The 17,611-nt window shown below is 43.9% G+C and overlaps 1 protein-coding gene across 6 annotated transcripts in view; it reads left to right on the forward strand.

Annotated features, from left to right (window-relative positions):
• The window catches only part of LOC139388422 (netrin-G2-like), a 166,035-nt gene extending 161,295 nt beyond the window's left edge, over positions 1–4,740 (forward strand). For all 6 annotated transcript variants that reach the window (XM_071135072.1, XM_071135071.1, XM_071135073.1 and 3 more), the window contains one exon: positions 3,555–4,740. In XM_071135072.1, the coding sequence (XP_070991173.1) occupies positions 3,555–3,781 (227 nt within the window). In that variant the 3' untranslated portion in view covers positions 3,782–4,740. The remainder of the gene's footprint in view (positions 1–3,554) is intronic.
• Positions 4,741–17,611: the final 12,871 nt, after the last annotated feature.

The raw sequence follows: 17,611 nt of genomic DNA on the forward strand, positions 1-17,611 counted from the left end.
TCTGCGCGATGCGTGGAGAAACCTGTTGGCTGCACCGCTTCGGATAGCGTCTCTCCAGTAAGCCACGTTTCCGTGAAGCAAAGAACGTTACAGTCTCTGATGTCCCTCTGGAATGCTACCCTTGCTCGGATTTCATCAACCTTGTTGTCAAGAGACTGGACATTGGCAAGAAGAATGCTAGGGATTGGTGCACGATGTGCCCGTCTCCGGAGTCTGACCAGAAGACCGCCTCGTTTCCCTCTTTTTCGGAGTCGTTTTTTTGGGTCGCTGCATGGGATCCACTCCGTTGTCCTGTTTGTAAGGCAGAGCACAGGATCCGCGTCGCGAAAAGCGTATTCTTGGTCGTACTGATGGTGAGTTGACGCTGATCTTATATTCAGTAGTTCTTCTCGACTGTATGTGATGAAACCTAAGATGACCTGGGGTACTAATGTAAGAAATAACACGTAAAAAAACAAAAAACTGCATAGTTTCCTAGGAACGCGAAGCGAGGCGGCCATCTCTGTCGGCGCCGGAAGTTAACCAATTGTATTCGTATTTACAGATGGCAAACAAGTTTGTTATTAAGGCACATGAAAGTTCACATGTTCCAGAAGGCATTTCTGCCAAAAAGCACATTTTGATTTTAAAAAGTTTACGTTCAAATGCACAACATACGCTTAGTTTCCTGAAATTAGTCACATATGGGCTCGGTGTTTGGATCCTCGGCAAGCACTCTGGCATTGGTAGCAAAAGCTGGCCTGCCATGACTTGGGAGCTGAACTTGGTTTATGAGAAGATTCCCGCATCTCCCTCCCGACCATATGCTCGTACGTCGATCATCGTGAAGCGGGACTTTACGTCGTAGACTGCCATCAGGACCATACAGAAAAGTAATTGTAGTAGTAGTACTCGTTGCTAGAGTTTGCTAGAGCTCAGATCCTAATATGTTTTCAGTCGACTGCTCCTGCACAAAACAAATAATTGCAACAATCCCCAAACTCTCTTGTGATTTCTGCCCATTTTGCCACAGAGGGATAAGCAACAAAATCCTTCATCAGGACATGCAAGATAGTCTGGCACACTTCTGTGACGATGCCACAAACTGTCAAGATTCCTAGCTTAACTGGCAGCGATACTTTGTGTGCTGCCATTCGTCAAAAACATCAATGCTTCGCATGGGTCCCCTCTTGTAGTGGTCAGTGGATGAACTTGCCATTTTCTCAGTCGTTTATTTTTTCTTCTGTAAGAGCTGTTCAAGATCTAGCAATTGCAATTCATATAGAGACAAGTTTGCTTCTGTGGCTAAAAAGTAGCATCGTAACGCATAGAACACAAGACTAGCCAGACATGTAGCTAGTTAGCTAGTATTTGTAAACAAAAAGGCATATAACACCAGACCCGGAAGTTCAAATGGCGTCCCTAGCTTCAGTCAAAGAGTGCCTTGGAACCTCTTGCTTGGTAACCTACTCTGGCACCCCAAGACCTCTAGTGTATATACACTACACAAGGCAGAATTCCTCTCTGGGTGGAACTCAACAACAAAATTTGGACAAAAGTGCGCGATGCCCCAAAAATACTGCCTCCGCCCTTGCACATCCACGCACATTGATCGGCTGAGTGGAGCTTGTAGCCTCCTTTAAAGTGACTAAGGTTCCGGGCAGGGTACTGGGTGTAGGCCGGTTAGTGATGACTGATAAACGGCTTCTATTACAGACCATCAGACTGTTAAATCGGTCTCTCTGTCCCAGCTTTGATGCACCTGTACTGTCTCTGCCTTTAAGATGGTAGCGGGGTGAACAGGCTGTGGCTCGGGTGGCTGAGGTCCTTGATGATCTTCTTGGCCTTCCTGTGACATCGGGTGTAGATGTCCTGAAGTGCTGGCAGTGTGCCCCCAGTGATGCGTTGCTGTACCAGGTGGTGATACAACCCAACATAATTATTTTGATGGTGGTGCATCTGTAGAAGTTTGTGAGGGTCTAAGTGGCCAAGCCAAATTTCTTCAGCCTCCTGTGGTTGAAGAGGCGCTGTTGCGCTTTCTTCACTACTCTGTCGGTGTGGAAGGACCATTTCAAGTCCTCAGTGATGTGCATGCCGAGGAACTTTAAGCTTTTGACCCTCTCCACTGCGGTCCCTTCGGTGGGGGCGTGTTCTCTCTGCTGTCTCCTGTAGTCCACGATCAGCTCCTTTGATTTGTTGACGTTGAGGGAAATGTTATTTTTCTGGCACCACTCCGCCAGGGCTCTCCCTCCCTGTAGACTGTCTCGTTGTTGTTGGTAATCAGACCTACCACTGTTATGTGGTCAGAAAACCTGATGATTGAGTTGGAGATGTGCATAGCCACGCAGTCATGGGTGAACAGGGAGTACAGGATGGGTCTGAGCACACCCCGTGTTGAGGATCAGCGTGGTGGAAGTGTTGTTGCCTACCTGGGTCGGTCCATCAGGAAGTTTAGGACTCAGTTGCACAGGGCAGGGTTCAGACCTAGGGCCCTGGGCTTAGTGATGAGCTTGGAGAGCACTATGATGTTGAAGACTGAGCGTTGTCTATGGATCTAGTCACTTTAATAATGCCATTTTAATACTGTTAACATATCTTGCATTACTCATCTCATATGTATGTACTGTATTCTATACTATATATTGCATCTTAGCCTATGCCGCTCTGACATTGCTCATCCATATATTTATATATTCTTATTCCATTCCTTACTTAGATTTGTGTGTATTAGGTAGTTGTTGTGGAATTGTTAGATTACATGTTAGATATTGCTGCACTGTCGGAACTAGAAGCACAAGCATTTCGCTACACTCTCAATAACATCTGCTAACCATATGTATGTGACCAATTTGATTTGATTTGATTTGTTGGGCGGTATACAAATTGTAATGTGTCTAGGTTGTCGAATAAGGTGATATGGCCTCTTAAGGCACTTCATGATGACAGAAGTGAGTGCTACGGGGCGATAGTCATTTAATTCAGTTACCTTCGCTTTCTTGGGTGGACATGTTGAAGCAAGTAGGAATTAAAAATAGCAACATTGACTTAAAAATGTATTAATTGATTAAAAAGAGACATTCAACTGACCCAGAGAAAATGCATGCTTGAGAAAAACAGAAAAGAAAGAGGGCAGAAAAGAAGGCAGGTGTTACTTGTTGGCTAGGCTTGGAGAATTCATATTTTCTTCCCTTTTTTTCTTCCTTCCCCCTCTCTTTTTATCTTTACTTTTATCTTTTGCTCCCTTCTCACTCCATCCCTCTTCCCTATCTTGTTGTTTCTGTGGCAAAACTTGTCCTCTCATCTTCCACCTCATCGCTCTCACCTTCTATCCTAATACTCTCCTTCTCTTTGCTCCCCATCCTAATTTTATCTTTCATGAAACCGTTGTTTTGCCACTTTACATCTCTCCTTTCTTCCTTTCTCCTTCCGTAACCCTACCTTCCTCCACCCCCTTTCTCTGCATGTACCGTTCCTCTCGCTTTTTTCTTCTTCCTCCCTCTCTACCTTCATCCACACCTTCTCTCTCTACCACGTCCTTCACCTTCCTCTCTTCTGCCTGCCCCTCTCTCCTACAGCTAATGTGTGTGACGAGGAGCTGCTCCTGTGCCAGAATGGTGGGACGTGCTCCCAGAATCAGAAGTGTATCTGTCCTCCAGAGTTTAAGGGTGTGCTGTGCCAACAGTCCCGCTGCGAGGGGGGCAAGGCCTGCAACACCGCCTCCACCCTCCACCTCCTGGCCCTCGTCCCCCTACTGCTCTGCGTCCTGCTACCACACCTTTTGGCCACATTAACTGCACACTGAGTCACCTGCTGCCTCCTCAAATACAGGGGTAACTGTTGTGTGTGTGGGCAACCCCAGAGAGGGAAGAGTGGGAAAGGCCTGCTAGCTGGCCAAGGACCCTATGAGCACACAAACATCACAAGACTGTTACTGACTCAGGGAACCCCCCCTGTTGTGAAAGTAAAATTACACTTCAGAGGAAGACTGAGGAAAATCAAGACAACCAACCCACTGTCTCCCACGAGAGACCTGGAGAAATTGCATACCAAAAAGCATTATTATTACTATTAAACAAGCAAATGAGAACACTTTAAATCATTACTGTTCACTATGAAGAAGAAGGGAGGGAGGAAATGGCTGATGTAAAACAATGACGTTTCCTTTGTCTTTATTGATTTGAGTTAATGCACCCCACTTCTCTTGAGACACTGCACTTACTGCTGCGGAAAGAAAGACAGGGATTGTTTGACTAGACATGGGTGGGGAGCTAGAGGGAGGGGGAGGGCTAGGTCGTGATTCGCTGCTGAGGACTACTTAGAATATTAACCAGGTTCCACGACTTCGACTCGAAAACAGACTTGTTTTTACCTTTTTCCTTTTTCTGCTGCTGTTTTTTATTTCAGCATCTTTTTCTGTCATTAATGTATCTTATGGGCCCACCGACAGACTGAGATGATACATTTAATTATTACAATATCCAGAGGTTTATCAATATTAAGATTTTAGTCACTATTACGGTCATTATAGGAATGAGTGTTGCCACCATTTAGCAAGATTTAATCTTCACACATTATTCAGGAATAAAATAATCTAACTTATCAACAGTCTAAAAAGAGAGAAAGAGGGAGAAAGTATTAATATTATGAGTCATTATTTGAATATTTTTTGTGGAGATTATTTTTGTTTAGTTATAATACATTAACTATTCCAGAGGAGCATTTTATTACACTGTAAGCTTTACAGTAAATGTGAATTATTTACCTGTGCTTGTACTTTATTGATTCAATTCATTCTTTCAAGAGAAAAAAATGTGTCACTACCAACCAAAACTCTCAATTGTCTACTCCAGATTGGAACTGTCTGGATTGCTGAAAAGTGGGGAAAAAAGACAACCTCATTCATTGGTATGACATGTTTTATGCAAATGGTAAAAGAACTGACATGATGAGTGACGCCAACAACTGAACCTGTCAAACCACTATGAGATTCACTCATAACGACAGACAACCCCAATGCACATGAGAATACAATCATAAAAAGTTGAACAAAAATTGCACCATAATGTCCAGACAAACATTTTCCCCGTAAGGTTCTGACAAGTGTTCTCCTCGTAGAAATAGACTTACTAGAATGTAAAAAGCGCCCAGACCACTATTTTTATTTCTATGGTTCTCCCACTCTCTCTCTCTGTCTCTTGCAGAGATCATCATCGCCGTGGAAACCCCAGGCTTACAGGGTCATGTTAATGACACCCTAGGCACTGTGTTGCATCTTTTACTAAGCTTTTGTAAAAAAAATAAAAAACATTTCAGTGAAAGAGTAGTACCTGGCTTTGTAGTCACTGACATTTTGAATAAATAGAGAACTATAGGAGAAATGCACCATTACTCCATTACAAAAGCACTCCAGCACTCCACAAAGCATACCTGGGAGGAATGCAAAAAAGGGGGTGGGTGTCCGCAGCCAATAAAAAGAAAAGACAAAGACATTCAGCCGGTGGTAAAATAAAAATCATTAGGTATTCTAGTCTATTCTGTCTGTAAGGCATCTCTATTCTGGGATCCATTTCAGAAGAAGTCCGAAGTGTTAAAATTAAGGGCAAAGTGGAGATGTAAGTGAGGAGTGAATTGAGAAGTGTGGGGAGATCCTCACAGAATAATCTGGGTGCAAAGGTAGGAGTTGACCTGGCTGAACAGCACAGAAATAGGATGAAATTATCCTATATCAATAAACTGAAGTGTTCGGTGGATGAAAACTATGACCTTACTTAGGCGCAACCAGTAGCAGTGTGTGGGTAAAATCCCAGCAAATTCATGGGAAAAAGGCCATATTACAACCTGTGTTGTGAGAACTCTGTTGTTTGCTCTATAAGTTGTTAGTTCTTATGCCTTGCCACCGTGATATATGCTGCGTTCAAAACAACTGGGAACATCTGTCCGGTGGAATCCACAAAGCATATTGTATGTAACAGTTTCATGACCTACATCATGGTCAATAATTTCAGACATTTTCGGACTACAAAACAAGTATTGATTTAGAACACCTGAGGGTTACCACAAGTTACAAAGAAAACAGGAGCTGCCTCCACTACTTCAGCACCATTTCAACTTCAACATCAAATCACCTATGTTTAGTCTAAGACAGTGACAACTAAAAGACTCCAAAAACAATTTAGTTCAATCAACATCAGTTAAACATGATGTAGCTGTCCATGGTACTGATTTATGTGTGTGTATGTAAGTAGATAAAACATGTTGACGCGCCTGACATGTAGAGAAACGCCAACGCCATCCTCTCTTTCATGTTGCCGAAACAGTCGATGAGTCTGTCTACAGTACACACTTTTAGTTTTTGTTGTTCTAGTCTACCTGGCTAAAATGCTTGCTCACGGGCCTCCCGAGTGGTGCAGCGATTTAAGGCAGTGCTTGAGGCATCACTACTGACCCGGGTTCGATCACAGGCTGTGTCACAGTTGGCCGCAACCGGAAGACCCATGAGGTGGCGCACAATTGGCCCAGCGTCGTCCGGTTTAGGGTAGGGTTTGGCCGGCCGAGATGTCCTTGTTCTATCGCACTCTAGTGACTCCTTGTGGCGGGCCGGGTGCATGCACGCTGACTTTCGGTCACCAGTTGTACAGTGTTTCCTCAGACACATTGGTTTCCGGGTTACGCGAGCATTGTGTCAAGAAGCAGTGCGGCTTGGCAGGGTCATGTTTCGGAGGACGCATGGCTCTCGACCTTCGCTTCCAAGTTCGTACGGGAGTTGCAGCGATGGGACAAGACTAACTACCAATTGGGAAGAAAAAGGGCTAAAAACGTACAAAAAATAAAACAATTAAATAAACAATTCTTGCTCACTAGCCTAACTTCCTTCGATGGGCAATGATTAGCCAGCTGGTTAACATTAGACTTGTACATCTAGCTACATATTAAACTTCCATCCTCTCAGGCCAGAGGCACAATGTATGAATTTATTGTTGGAGCAGAATCTCCGTTATAATCATTAGCCAGTAAAACCACAAGTCCATATCCCAATCTCCGTCCATGTCTAATTTAGGAAAGGGCCCATTTTAACTAACTAGCTAGCCACAAGAGGACAACAACACAACGAGATGCAACAATTCAAGTTTTTTTCTGTCAATGACGTGTGGCTTGTGATGTGATTGGTGTGAAGCCAAATCCAAACTGGCTTCCCTTAATACTTTTTTTTGGTGCTCCAGGGCCATTCACAGTAGAGCTCACACAGTTTAGCTCAATGATGATTAGCTATTATTGAATATAAAAATGCTCTCTGGCTTAAATGCTACGGGCGGCAACACTATCATACTCTTTTTGACCAGACAGCATCAGATAGATGGGCTACACAAACAAAGGGGCGGTGTTTCGCTCGCTCGGATGCTTTCTCCAGTGAGATACATTCAGCCTCTTGCAAATTGAAGAACAATTATGAAACACAGAGAGACGAAAGATACATTTTTGGAGAAGCCTGGCTTCCCTTGGCATCCATGAACACACGCCAGTGGGGGCAACTTATACCAACTTCGATCAAAATTTGTGTGCGATTGTGGTATGTGTTGCTGTGAGAGGAGTTAAGATTATGGTTGTGTGTGCGTGTATTGTCTCACAATCCTACTGCCAAAAGGACCAAACATACAGACAACGAGTAAAGTACATTAAAATATCATTTTAACGTACTTTACTGGCTCTCGGTGCGCTTGGTCTTTTTGGCGCTAGGAATGTGAGACAATACAGTGGAAAATATTTGGGCCCTTTCACTTTTTCCACATGTTGTTACATTACAGCCTTGTTCTAAAATGGATAAAATTCTATCTACACACAATACATTTTCAGAAATTCTTTTTTTTTTTTTTTACATAATATTGCATTTACATAAGTATTCAGACCCTTTCCTCATGACTTTGTTGAAGCACCTTTGGCAGCGATTTATAGCCTCGAGTCTTGTTGGGTATGACGCTACAAGCTTGGCACACCTGTGTTTGGCGAGTTTCTTTTATTTTTCCCTGCAGATCCTCTCAAACTCTGTGAGGTTGGGGTGGCAGGGTAGCCTATTGGACCAGTAACCGGAAGGTTGCAAGTTCAAATCCCCGAGCTGACAAGGTACAAATCTGTCGTTCTGCCCCTGAACAGGCAGTTAACCCAGGCGTCATTGAAAATAAGAATTTGTTCTTAACTGAACTGCCTAGTTAAATAAAGTTGGATGGGGAGCATCGCTGCACAGCTATTTTCAGGTCTCCAGAGATGTTCAAGTCCAGGCTGGGCCACTCAAAGACATTCTGAGACTTGTCATTGTCATGTTGAAAAATGAACCTTTGCCCTAGTCTGAGGTCCTGAGCGCTCTGGAGCAGGTTTTCATCAAGGATCTCTATGTACTTTGCTCCGTTCATCTTTGCCTCGATCCTGACTAGTCTCCCTGTCCTTGCCGCTGAAAAACATCCCCACAGCATGATGCTGTGAAGATATCCACCAGGTGCCAGGTTTCCTCCTGACGTGATGCTTGGCATTGAGGCCAAATAGTAAAATCTTGGTTTCATCAGACCAGAGAATTCTGTTTCTCATGGTCTGAGAATCCTTTAGGTGCCTTTTGGTAAACTCCAAGCGGGCTGTCATGTGCCTTTTACTGAGGAGTGGCTTCCATCTAGCGAGTCTACCATAAAGAATGATCAACAGAAACAGGATAAACCTGAGCTCAATTTCAAGTCTCATATCATATTTACTTATGTAAATAAGGTTTTTCTGTTAGATTTTTTACATACATTTACTAACATTTCTAAAACTTTGTTTTCACTTCGTCATTATGGGGTATTGTGTGTAGATCGATGAGGGAAAAAATGTATTTAATCCATTTTAGAATAAGGCTGTGACGTAACAAAATGTGGAATAGGTCAAGGGGTCTAAACACTCCGTACGCACTCTACTGTATATACACAGTATAATGACATAAACTTTTCAAAGCACTAGTAATGAGTTCAGGTTTATATCACCTGAAGCATGTGCAGAACCATGTTATACTTGGCAAGTATGCATGCATCTTGTGCATGTATTTCTATACTGTGTGCATGCTTCAGGTGATAGAAATCTGAACGCACTACCAGCGCTTTGAAAAGGTCATGTAATTATACTTTCCCGTGGATACAGTGAGCTCCGCTGTTGTTTTCTCTCTGTATTCCAACACTTTAGATTTGAAATTATACAATGACTATGAGGTTAATGTGCAGACTTTAATTTCAGGTGAATCATTTAGAAATTACAGCACTTTTTGTACATAGTCCCCCCCCCCCCATTTTAGGGGACCAAAAGTAATTGGGACAAATGCACTTTTGTGTATTAAAGTAGTCAAAAAGTTTAGTATTCCTAGCACGCAATGATGACATCAATCTTTCAGATTATTCTGTGCCCAATAGAAATGAATGGTAAATAATGTATGATCATTTTGGAGTCACTCATTGTAAATAAGAATAGACTATTTTCTAAACACTTCTACATTAATGTGGATGCTACCGTGATTACAGATAGTCCTGAATTAACCGTGAAAAATTATGACTGAGAAAGTTATGTACACATGTCATACCCCCCCCCCCCAAACAAAAATGTTAACATCCCCTGTTATTGTAATGTTGAGAGGTTAGTGTGTCTTGGTGGTATGATATTTGTGCGTCTGTAACCTTCTCACTCATTATTCACGATTCTTTCAGGACTATCCAGAATCATGGTAGCATCCACATGAATGTAGTATTGTTCAGAAACATATTCTATGCTTATTTACATATTCTATGCTTATTTAAAAGTGACTCCAAAATTATCATACATTATTTATCATTCATTTCAAATTGGACACAAAATAATCTGAAACAAGAAGCAAATGCATCCAACAAGTTTGTGGATTCACAAGCTTGGATGTACATTCGGGCTTTTCGAGGTCACGAGAGGAAACTTTCCTGATTCAAATGCTAATTTCTGCCTGATGTAGAACTCTATGCAATTAAACGTCTGGTTTCCAGGTAACTAGGAAGACTGTTCTTACCAAGGTCCAAGGCGATCTCGGCCTTGACTTGGTAGGCAACCAGTGCATGCAGTTCTATTTGGTGCAGAATGGTAACGAGAAATAATAAAGTAAAAATAATAAATAGAAGGGAAAATACAAAGACATGCAAGCCCGAAAGAAAAGTATTCAAACAAGCAAGGGAAGGCCATCCAGGCACTTCTTATTTGGTATATTGGTGATCGCACAATTTAATGTGCATCTCGCCACATACGGTGCGGGATGGAAACAGGATTCCCAAAAACAGAACAAACTACCAAACTACCAACAAAAAAACCTAAAGATAAACTGAACAACTTTTCTGTCCAAAAAAATCTAACTAATTTGACACCTACACAGGCTCAAGGGGAACCTGGGAGGGCGGATCTTCTGGCGCCAATAACTTTTCTGCCGCAGCCACAATAATGTACAGTTTCTTAGACTTCTTTGAGACTTGTGCCATAGTGGGGCAAAGAACAAAATCCATATTTGTAACTTCTCTAGGGTAGGGGGCACTATTTTCACCTCCGGATGAAAAGCATGCCCAAAGTTAACTGCCTGCTACTCAGGCCCAAAGGCTAGGATATGCAACACTGTTAAAATAATGTCTGTGAGTTTAACAGAACTGATTCTGCAGGCAAAATCCTGAGAAAAATCCATCCAGGAAGTAGGATTTATTTTATTTTTGTAGTTTTCTATTCAATACCATTACAGTATCCATTGACTTAGGACTCAAATTGTAGTTCCTATGCCTTCCACTAGACGTCAACCGTCTTTCAGGCTTGTATTCTGAAAAATAAGGGAGTAAGAGCAGTCAATGACTGGACACTAAAGTATTACAGATTATCGTTCTTCAGTTTACTCTGTCCTTCTGCACATACTTGAAATATGGGCAAATCCTTTACAATTCTTACACTGTAATGGTTTTAGGACGAAAGCTCTTACAGCGTATCTTACATAACCAAGCTTCACATGCGTAGGTATTTGCTCTTTATCAAAAAACAGGAGTGACAGACTTTATTTTTTTTCTCCATTCACAACACCAGGAATTCTCTTCAAGTATTCAACCTGAACATCCGTCGCCACCCCTGAGATGACTCCTTTGATAAATGCAACCTCAGGATATGTGGTTTCCAGTTTACATAGAGTCCAATTAAGTTCTTTCAGAGCCGTCGATGTGTCTGCTTGGGGGGGGATTATGTGATTATAATCGAAGAGAATTCTCTTGGTAGATAATGCAGACCGCATTTGATTGTAAGGAATTCTAGGTCAGGTGAACAAAAGGACTTTGAGTTCCTGTATGCTGTTATGATCACACCACGTCTCGTTAATCCTAAGGCATACCCCCCGCCCTTCTTCTTACCAGAGAGATGTTTGTGTCACACTCGCTATCCTCAAACTCCCTGTCATAAATCAACCAAGGCGCAGCGTGCATGTAGTTCCACATCTTTTAATGAAAGTGAAACCGAAATAACCAAAAAACAAACGGGTAAACAGCAAAGACCGTGACGCAACCGAGGTGCACACAAACAAACACACACGGAAAAATAATTACCCACAACACACAGGTGGGAACAGGCTACCTAAGTATGGTTCTCAATCAGAGACAACGATTGACAGCTGCCTCTGATTAGGAACCATACCAGGCCAAACACATAGAAATAGAAAACATAGAAAAAACATAGAATGCCCACCCCAACTCACGCCCTGACCAAACCAAAATAGAGACATAAAAAAGGAACTAAAAGTCAGGACGTGACAGTTTGTTTCTGTCAGTGCGATGCGTGAAGAAACCAGGGGGCTGTACCAACTCTGATAACGTATCCCGAGTGAGCCATGTTTCCGTGAAACAAAGAACAATCTCTGATGTCTCTTTGGAAGGCAACCCTTGCTCGGATTTCTACTGAAAAATTGATAAATGCTATTTACATGTGAAAAATGAATGCCATGTGCTGCTTTGCTATAGGCCTATTGTTTACCTTTTTTGATGAGGACACTTTGAGATCTTGATAATATGCAGCTGTTTAAAGGGCAAATCCACAGATGAAACAAAACAATGGGTGCCCCACCTCTGTGTTGGTAAAAAGCTGAGGGACAGACGTGGAGAAATATAACCACTCTCAGATTAATAGACATAGCTATGGATGCAAGGACTGACCATTCATGATAAACATTTTTGTTTTAACCATATTATGAGGCTATACAGTGTTTGTTTATATTTTCAATGTTTACTAACATTGGAGTAAAACAAGCTTATATTTGGGGTTCTCAATGAGTGTGACAGTTGAACTAAGCTCATGAGTTATATTCTTCAAGAATCAATGGATATATACAGGACCAGTCAAAGGTTTGAGAACACCTACTCATTCAAGGGTTTGTCTTTATTTTTACTATGTTCTACATTGTAGAATAATAGTGAAGACATCAAAACGATGAAATAACACATATGGAATCATGTAGTCACCAAAAAAGTGTTAAACAAATCAAAATATATTTTATATTTGAGATTCTTCAAATAGCCACCCTTTGCATTGATGACAGCTTTGCACACCGGAGAGAAACCGCCACCTGACTCCTCGGGAGAAGAAATGGAGGAATCTGGACGATCGGTTGATTCAGAAACTCCTTCAATAGTCCTGCACCCAAAAAGAAAGAAAAATAATTGTCTCTGCGCAAACTCCAGGGCAACATAATTAATGCTGTCTCTGCAAAGATAAACGAAAGAGCCGATGGGCTGGAGAAAACGATACGTGAAAACACCGAAAAAAAATAGTTGACCTCGAGACCTCTCTGAATCATGCATACGAGAGTATCAAAGAGTTTAAACGTGCAACCTCTGATAAATGTGACCGTTTCAGGAAACTAAGCGTATGTCATGGAGAGCCGTTTCAATGTAAACTGTTTTGGGGGGCAGAAATGCCTTCTGAAACATGTGAACTTTCATGGGCATTAATAAAAAACTTGTAGACCATCTGTAAATACAAATACAATTGTTAAATTAAGAGGCTAGTTGGTTTAGCCAGATAAAAAGACAGCAACCTTCCTGCTAGCCATGATTGGCTGAGATAATAAGTGGGCTGTACATGCCGAGAGATGACTTTGGATTGGTCTGCCATATAGCATGCTTCTGTCTATTTGAGCTGGTCAGTATGTCTAGGTAATCCTGTCTAACATTTTTTTTTAAATATTGTGTAGTCAAACTGCATAAGTGTGTCACGCCCTGACCTTAGAGAGACGTTTTATTTCTCTATTTGGTTGGGTCAGTGTGTGATTTGGGGTGGGCATTCTATGTTGTCTATTTCTTTGTTTTTAGCCGAGTATTGTTCCCAATCAGAGGCAGCTGTCTATCGTTGTCCCTGATTGGGGATCATACTTAGGCAGCCCCTTTCCCCCACTTTCTGTTGTGGGATCTTGTTTTTGTTAGTTGCTGGTTTAGCGCTACAATACTTTACGTGTCATTTATCTTTCTTGTTTTTTTGGTGTTCATTAAATACATTTTAAAATGTACCCCTACCACACTGCACCTTGGTCTCATTCTGACGACAGCTGTAACAGATGATCCCACCACCAATGGACCAAGCAGCGTGGTCAGGAGGACTGGATCTGGCAGGAAATGCTGGAGTGAGCAGGACCCTGGACAAGGGCCGGGGAGTATCACCGTCCGAAGGAGGAGATGGAGGCAGCGAAAGCGGAACGGCGACGTTACGGGGAGTTATACCAACAAAGCAAGCACGAGAGGCTTGGGGCACACTTGGAGATTGGCGGAGTCAGTTGGCGGAGTCAGTTCAGACCTGAGCCAACTCCCCGTGCTTACCGTGGGGAGCGAGTGACCGGTCAAGCACCGTGTTATCTGGTTCTGCCCACCATGCCTTCAGTGCGCATCCACAGCCCGGTGCGCTCTGTGCAAGCTCTCCGCAGTTGCCGTGCTAGAATGGGCATTCAGCCACGACGGATTGTGCCGGCTCAGCGCTCCTGGCCTTCGGTGCGTCTCTTTGGTCCAGGACATCCTGCGCCAGCTCTACGCACGGTATCCCCAGTTCGCCAGCACAACCCAGTGTGGCCATTTCCAGCGCCCCGCACTTGCCGTGCTACAGGGGAGATTCAGGCAGGACGCGTTGTGCCAGCTCTACGCTCCAGACCTCCAGTGCGCCTCCACGGCCCAGCATATCCTGCGCCAGATCTACGCACTATGCCTCCAGTGCGCCTTCATAGCGGATTGCGTCCCGTGCCAGCTCTCCACACTGACCGCGCTAAAGTGGGTATCCAGCCAGGACGTGTTGTGGCAGCTCCCCGCACCAGGCGTCCAGTACGTCTCCTCAGTCCTGTGAGACCTGTTCCGCCTCCACGTACGAAGCATCCAGCGACGGTCTCCAGTCCGGAGCCCCCAGCGATGGTCCCCGGTCCGGAGCATCCAGCGACGTTCCCCGGTCCGGAGCCTGCAGCGACGATCTACAGTCCAGAGGTCCCGGTGACGATCCCTGCACCAGAAGCGCCACCGACGTGGGGGGAGCCTCAAGCGGAGCAGGGTCTGCGTCCCGCACCGGAGCCCCCACCGAGAGTAGATGCCCACCCGGACCCTCCCCTATAGGTTCAGGTTTACAGCCGGAGTCTGCACCTTTCGGGGGGGGGGGGGGGGGGGGAGTACTGTCACGCCCTGACCTTAGATCCTTATTATTCTTTATGTTTGGTTAGGGCAGGGTGTGACTCGGGTGGGAAAGTCTGTTTTCTATTTCTTTGTTTTTTGCCGAGTGTGGTTCCCAATCAGAGGCAGCTGTTTATCGTTGTCTCTGATTGGGGATCATATATGTTGTCATTTTCCTGTTAGGTTTTGTGGGATCTTGTTTTCTGTTTAGTTTCTTAGCCTTACAGAACTGTGCGCTTTCGTTTTTGTCTTTGTTATTTTGTTTTGGTGTCATCAATAAAAAGACGATGTACGCCTACCACGCTGCACCTTGGTCCACTCTTCATTCTACAAACGAGAGCCATAACAAAGTAAGTATCTGCTGTAGGTATATTTGAATGTTGAATGTTAATGTTTTGGAATGGTATTCAAAGGACTTTTCTCGTTATATAGTTCAAACAAATTACAAAATGACCATTGTTTCCACAGACTGCAAATATTTTGCAATTTGGGTGAACTACTCCTTTAATAAAGTAAGACCCTGTTCCACATACTGAAGTGAGAGCTGCAGTACCTCGGAGATGACAGTAGGGGGAAGCTGATCAGGGTCTCCCACAAGGATGAGGTAGAGCATGGGAATGAGTGTCTCCGTCTCAGTGTTCTGCTCTGCCTGCACACAGTGCCATAGGAACACAACAAACACAAAGACAAGGGGTTGGTCCTCACATTCATACAGATCGAGTAGAGGAGATGCAGTCCAACTGGGGAAGACTGGTGTTCCTGAGTGGCGCAGCAGTCGAAGGCACTGCATCTCAAAGCAAGAGGTGTCACCACAATCCTTGGTTTGAATCCGGGGTGTATCACATCCAGCCGTGATTGGGAGTCCCAGAGGGCAGCGCACAATTGGCCCAGTGTCATCCAGGTTTGACCAGGATAGGCTGTCATTGAAAATAAGATATTTTCGTTAACTGACTTAAATAAAGGTTAAAAAAAAAATCAACAGGGCTTGAAAGCTTTTATTCCAATCAAGCCATCAATTCGTTGAACCAGTTGTGTTACAGCACTGGACATGAACAAAAGCTTGCACATCGTGCAATCCATGACCCCAATGGTATATAGAACACTATTGCTGCTTTACACTATTGAAATGCAGCCAAACTAAAGGAGCTACAAATTCTGACCACGTCAACGATGATGCAACTGAAGGGCTCATGTCCCAGGCACTGTAAAGCCGACTCCAGGGCGGAGCTGCAACTCGTGCTCTGGGTACAGCAGACCACATGGGTATCCTGTAAGACACAGGGCTGGGTCTCCTGCTTCCTAATGCGAGACTATGGGAGAAAGACAGGAAAGGAAGAAGAGGAAAGAGGTCAAGAAAGAGAGACAGGAAATAGAAGAGAAAGCGAGAGCTGAGAGAGCCATTTCTAATAAGACTTCTCTCCCCAAAGCAGTTTTTTCAATCCCCTTTTAATTCTGAATAATAATATCTCTCCTCTTATCTGATAAGCCCTTATACGCATGACAAAGTTGCTAACATCTGTATGCACATAATGTGGTACAGTGCCTTGCCTGTTTTAGCTCGTAGCTGAGTCTGTCTCTCTCGGAGCAGTCGGTACTTTCTCTGCCAGCTCATGGTGCTACACACCAGCCAATAAGAGAGGGAGGAAATGAAAGAGAGAAGCCATGAACAACAACTCTGAACAAGTCTTAGGATATTAATGGGATTTCCAGTTCCTAATGCATGTCTGAGCCGAGGTCTACATTGATTATGAGCGAGACCACAGCGTATGACTAGAGCTTTGAATAGTTTTGGCAAGTGTAGGTAGGTGGCTAGCCCTCTAGCGGACCCTGCTGGTGAAAGCTTGTGGCTACCATTTTCTCAGTCTCATGTAGCTGCACTCTGCGTTGGTAGACGTCTGCGTCCTCTGACATCAGTGCTTGATGATACAGAGCAACACAGGGAAAATATATCAACGTTTGAATGTATCAATGCTATTAGCCAAGGTTGTGTCCAGCAGGAAAGAAACAGGAGCAAGATGAAAAAAATAGACACTCTCTAGAATGCTAGAGCAAAAGAAAAATGTCCAGACAGAATGTCCAGAAACAAGATAAACAGCGTACCTCAGAGAAAAGATTTTGCAGCAGGCCCACAATGGTTTTGGTCTTTCCTGTTCCTGGGGGTCCATGTATCAGGCAGATTTTGGGGGTGTGCTGTTGGTTTCTGATGATGGACATACTGTTTTCTCACCGCCCTCACCTGGCTTGGGTTGTAACCCTGGGACAAACACATCATATAGTTGTATTGTTAACATACAATTACTAGAAAACCTGTATACAAGGCAATTATCACAAAATGCAAGGGGCCACCTGATATCAAACAAAACATTTGACAGATTTACAATTGTACAGTAAAGAAGCAACGCAAATTCTAATTATTTGAATGTTGATAAAGACTCACTGGAGTCACACCAATACTCTGTAGTTGGTTACCCAATAGTTCCACAAAGGAATATCTTCCATTTAAAAAACGCCAAACTCTCCCAATTCAAATGCCTATTATAATGAAGTTCAGGTTGGGGAGTATGAGACCTGTGGGCTGAGGAGGGGTGGGACTACCCCCTCATGGTGCTGACCCGGAGCTCACCACATCACAGTGCACCGCCTGCTTGTTCACCAACGTCACGTTGCCCCGGGTCCTTATCATCAGGTTCAGGGTGGGGAGTATGAGACCTGTGGGCTGAGGAGGGGTGGGACTACCCCCTCATGGTGCTGACCCGGAGCTCACCACATCACAGTGCACCACCTGCTTGTTCACCGACGTCACGTTGCCCCGGGTCCTTATCATCAGGTTCAGGTTGGGGAGTATGAGACCTGTGGGCTGAGGAGGGGTGGGACTACCCCCTCATGGTGCTGACCCGGAGCTCACCACATCACAGTGCACCACCTGCTTGTTCACCGACGTCACGTTGCCC

Source organism: Oncorhynchus clarkii, chromosome 29 (genome assembly GCF_045791955.1).
Source record: "Oncorhynchus clarkii lewisi isolate Uvic-CL-2024 chromosome 29, UVic_Ocla_1.0, whole genome shotgun sequence".
In the NCBI taxonomy this organism is placed as follows: Eukaryota; Metazoa; Chordata; class Actinopteri; order Salmoniformes; family Salmonidae; genus Oncorhynchus; species Oncorhynchus clarkii.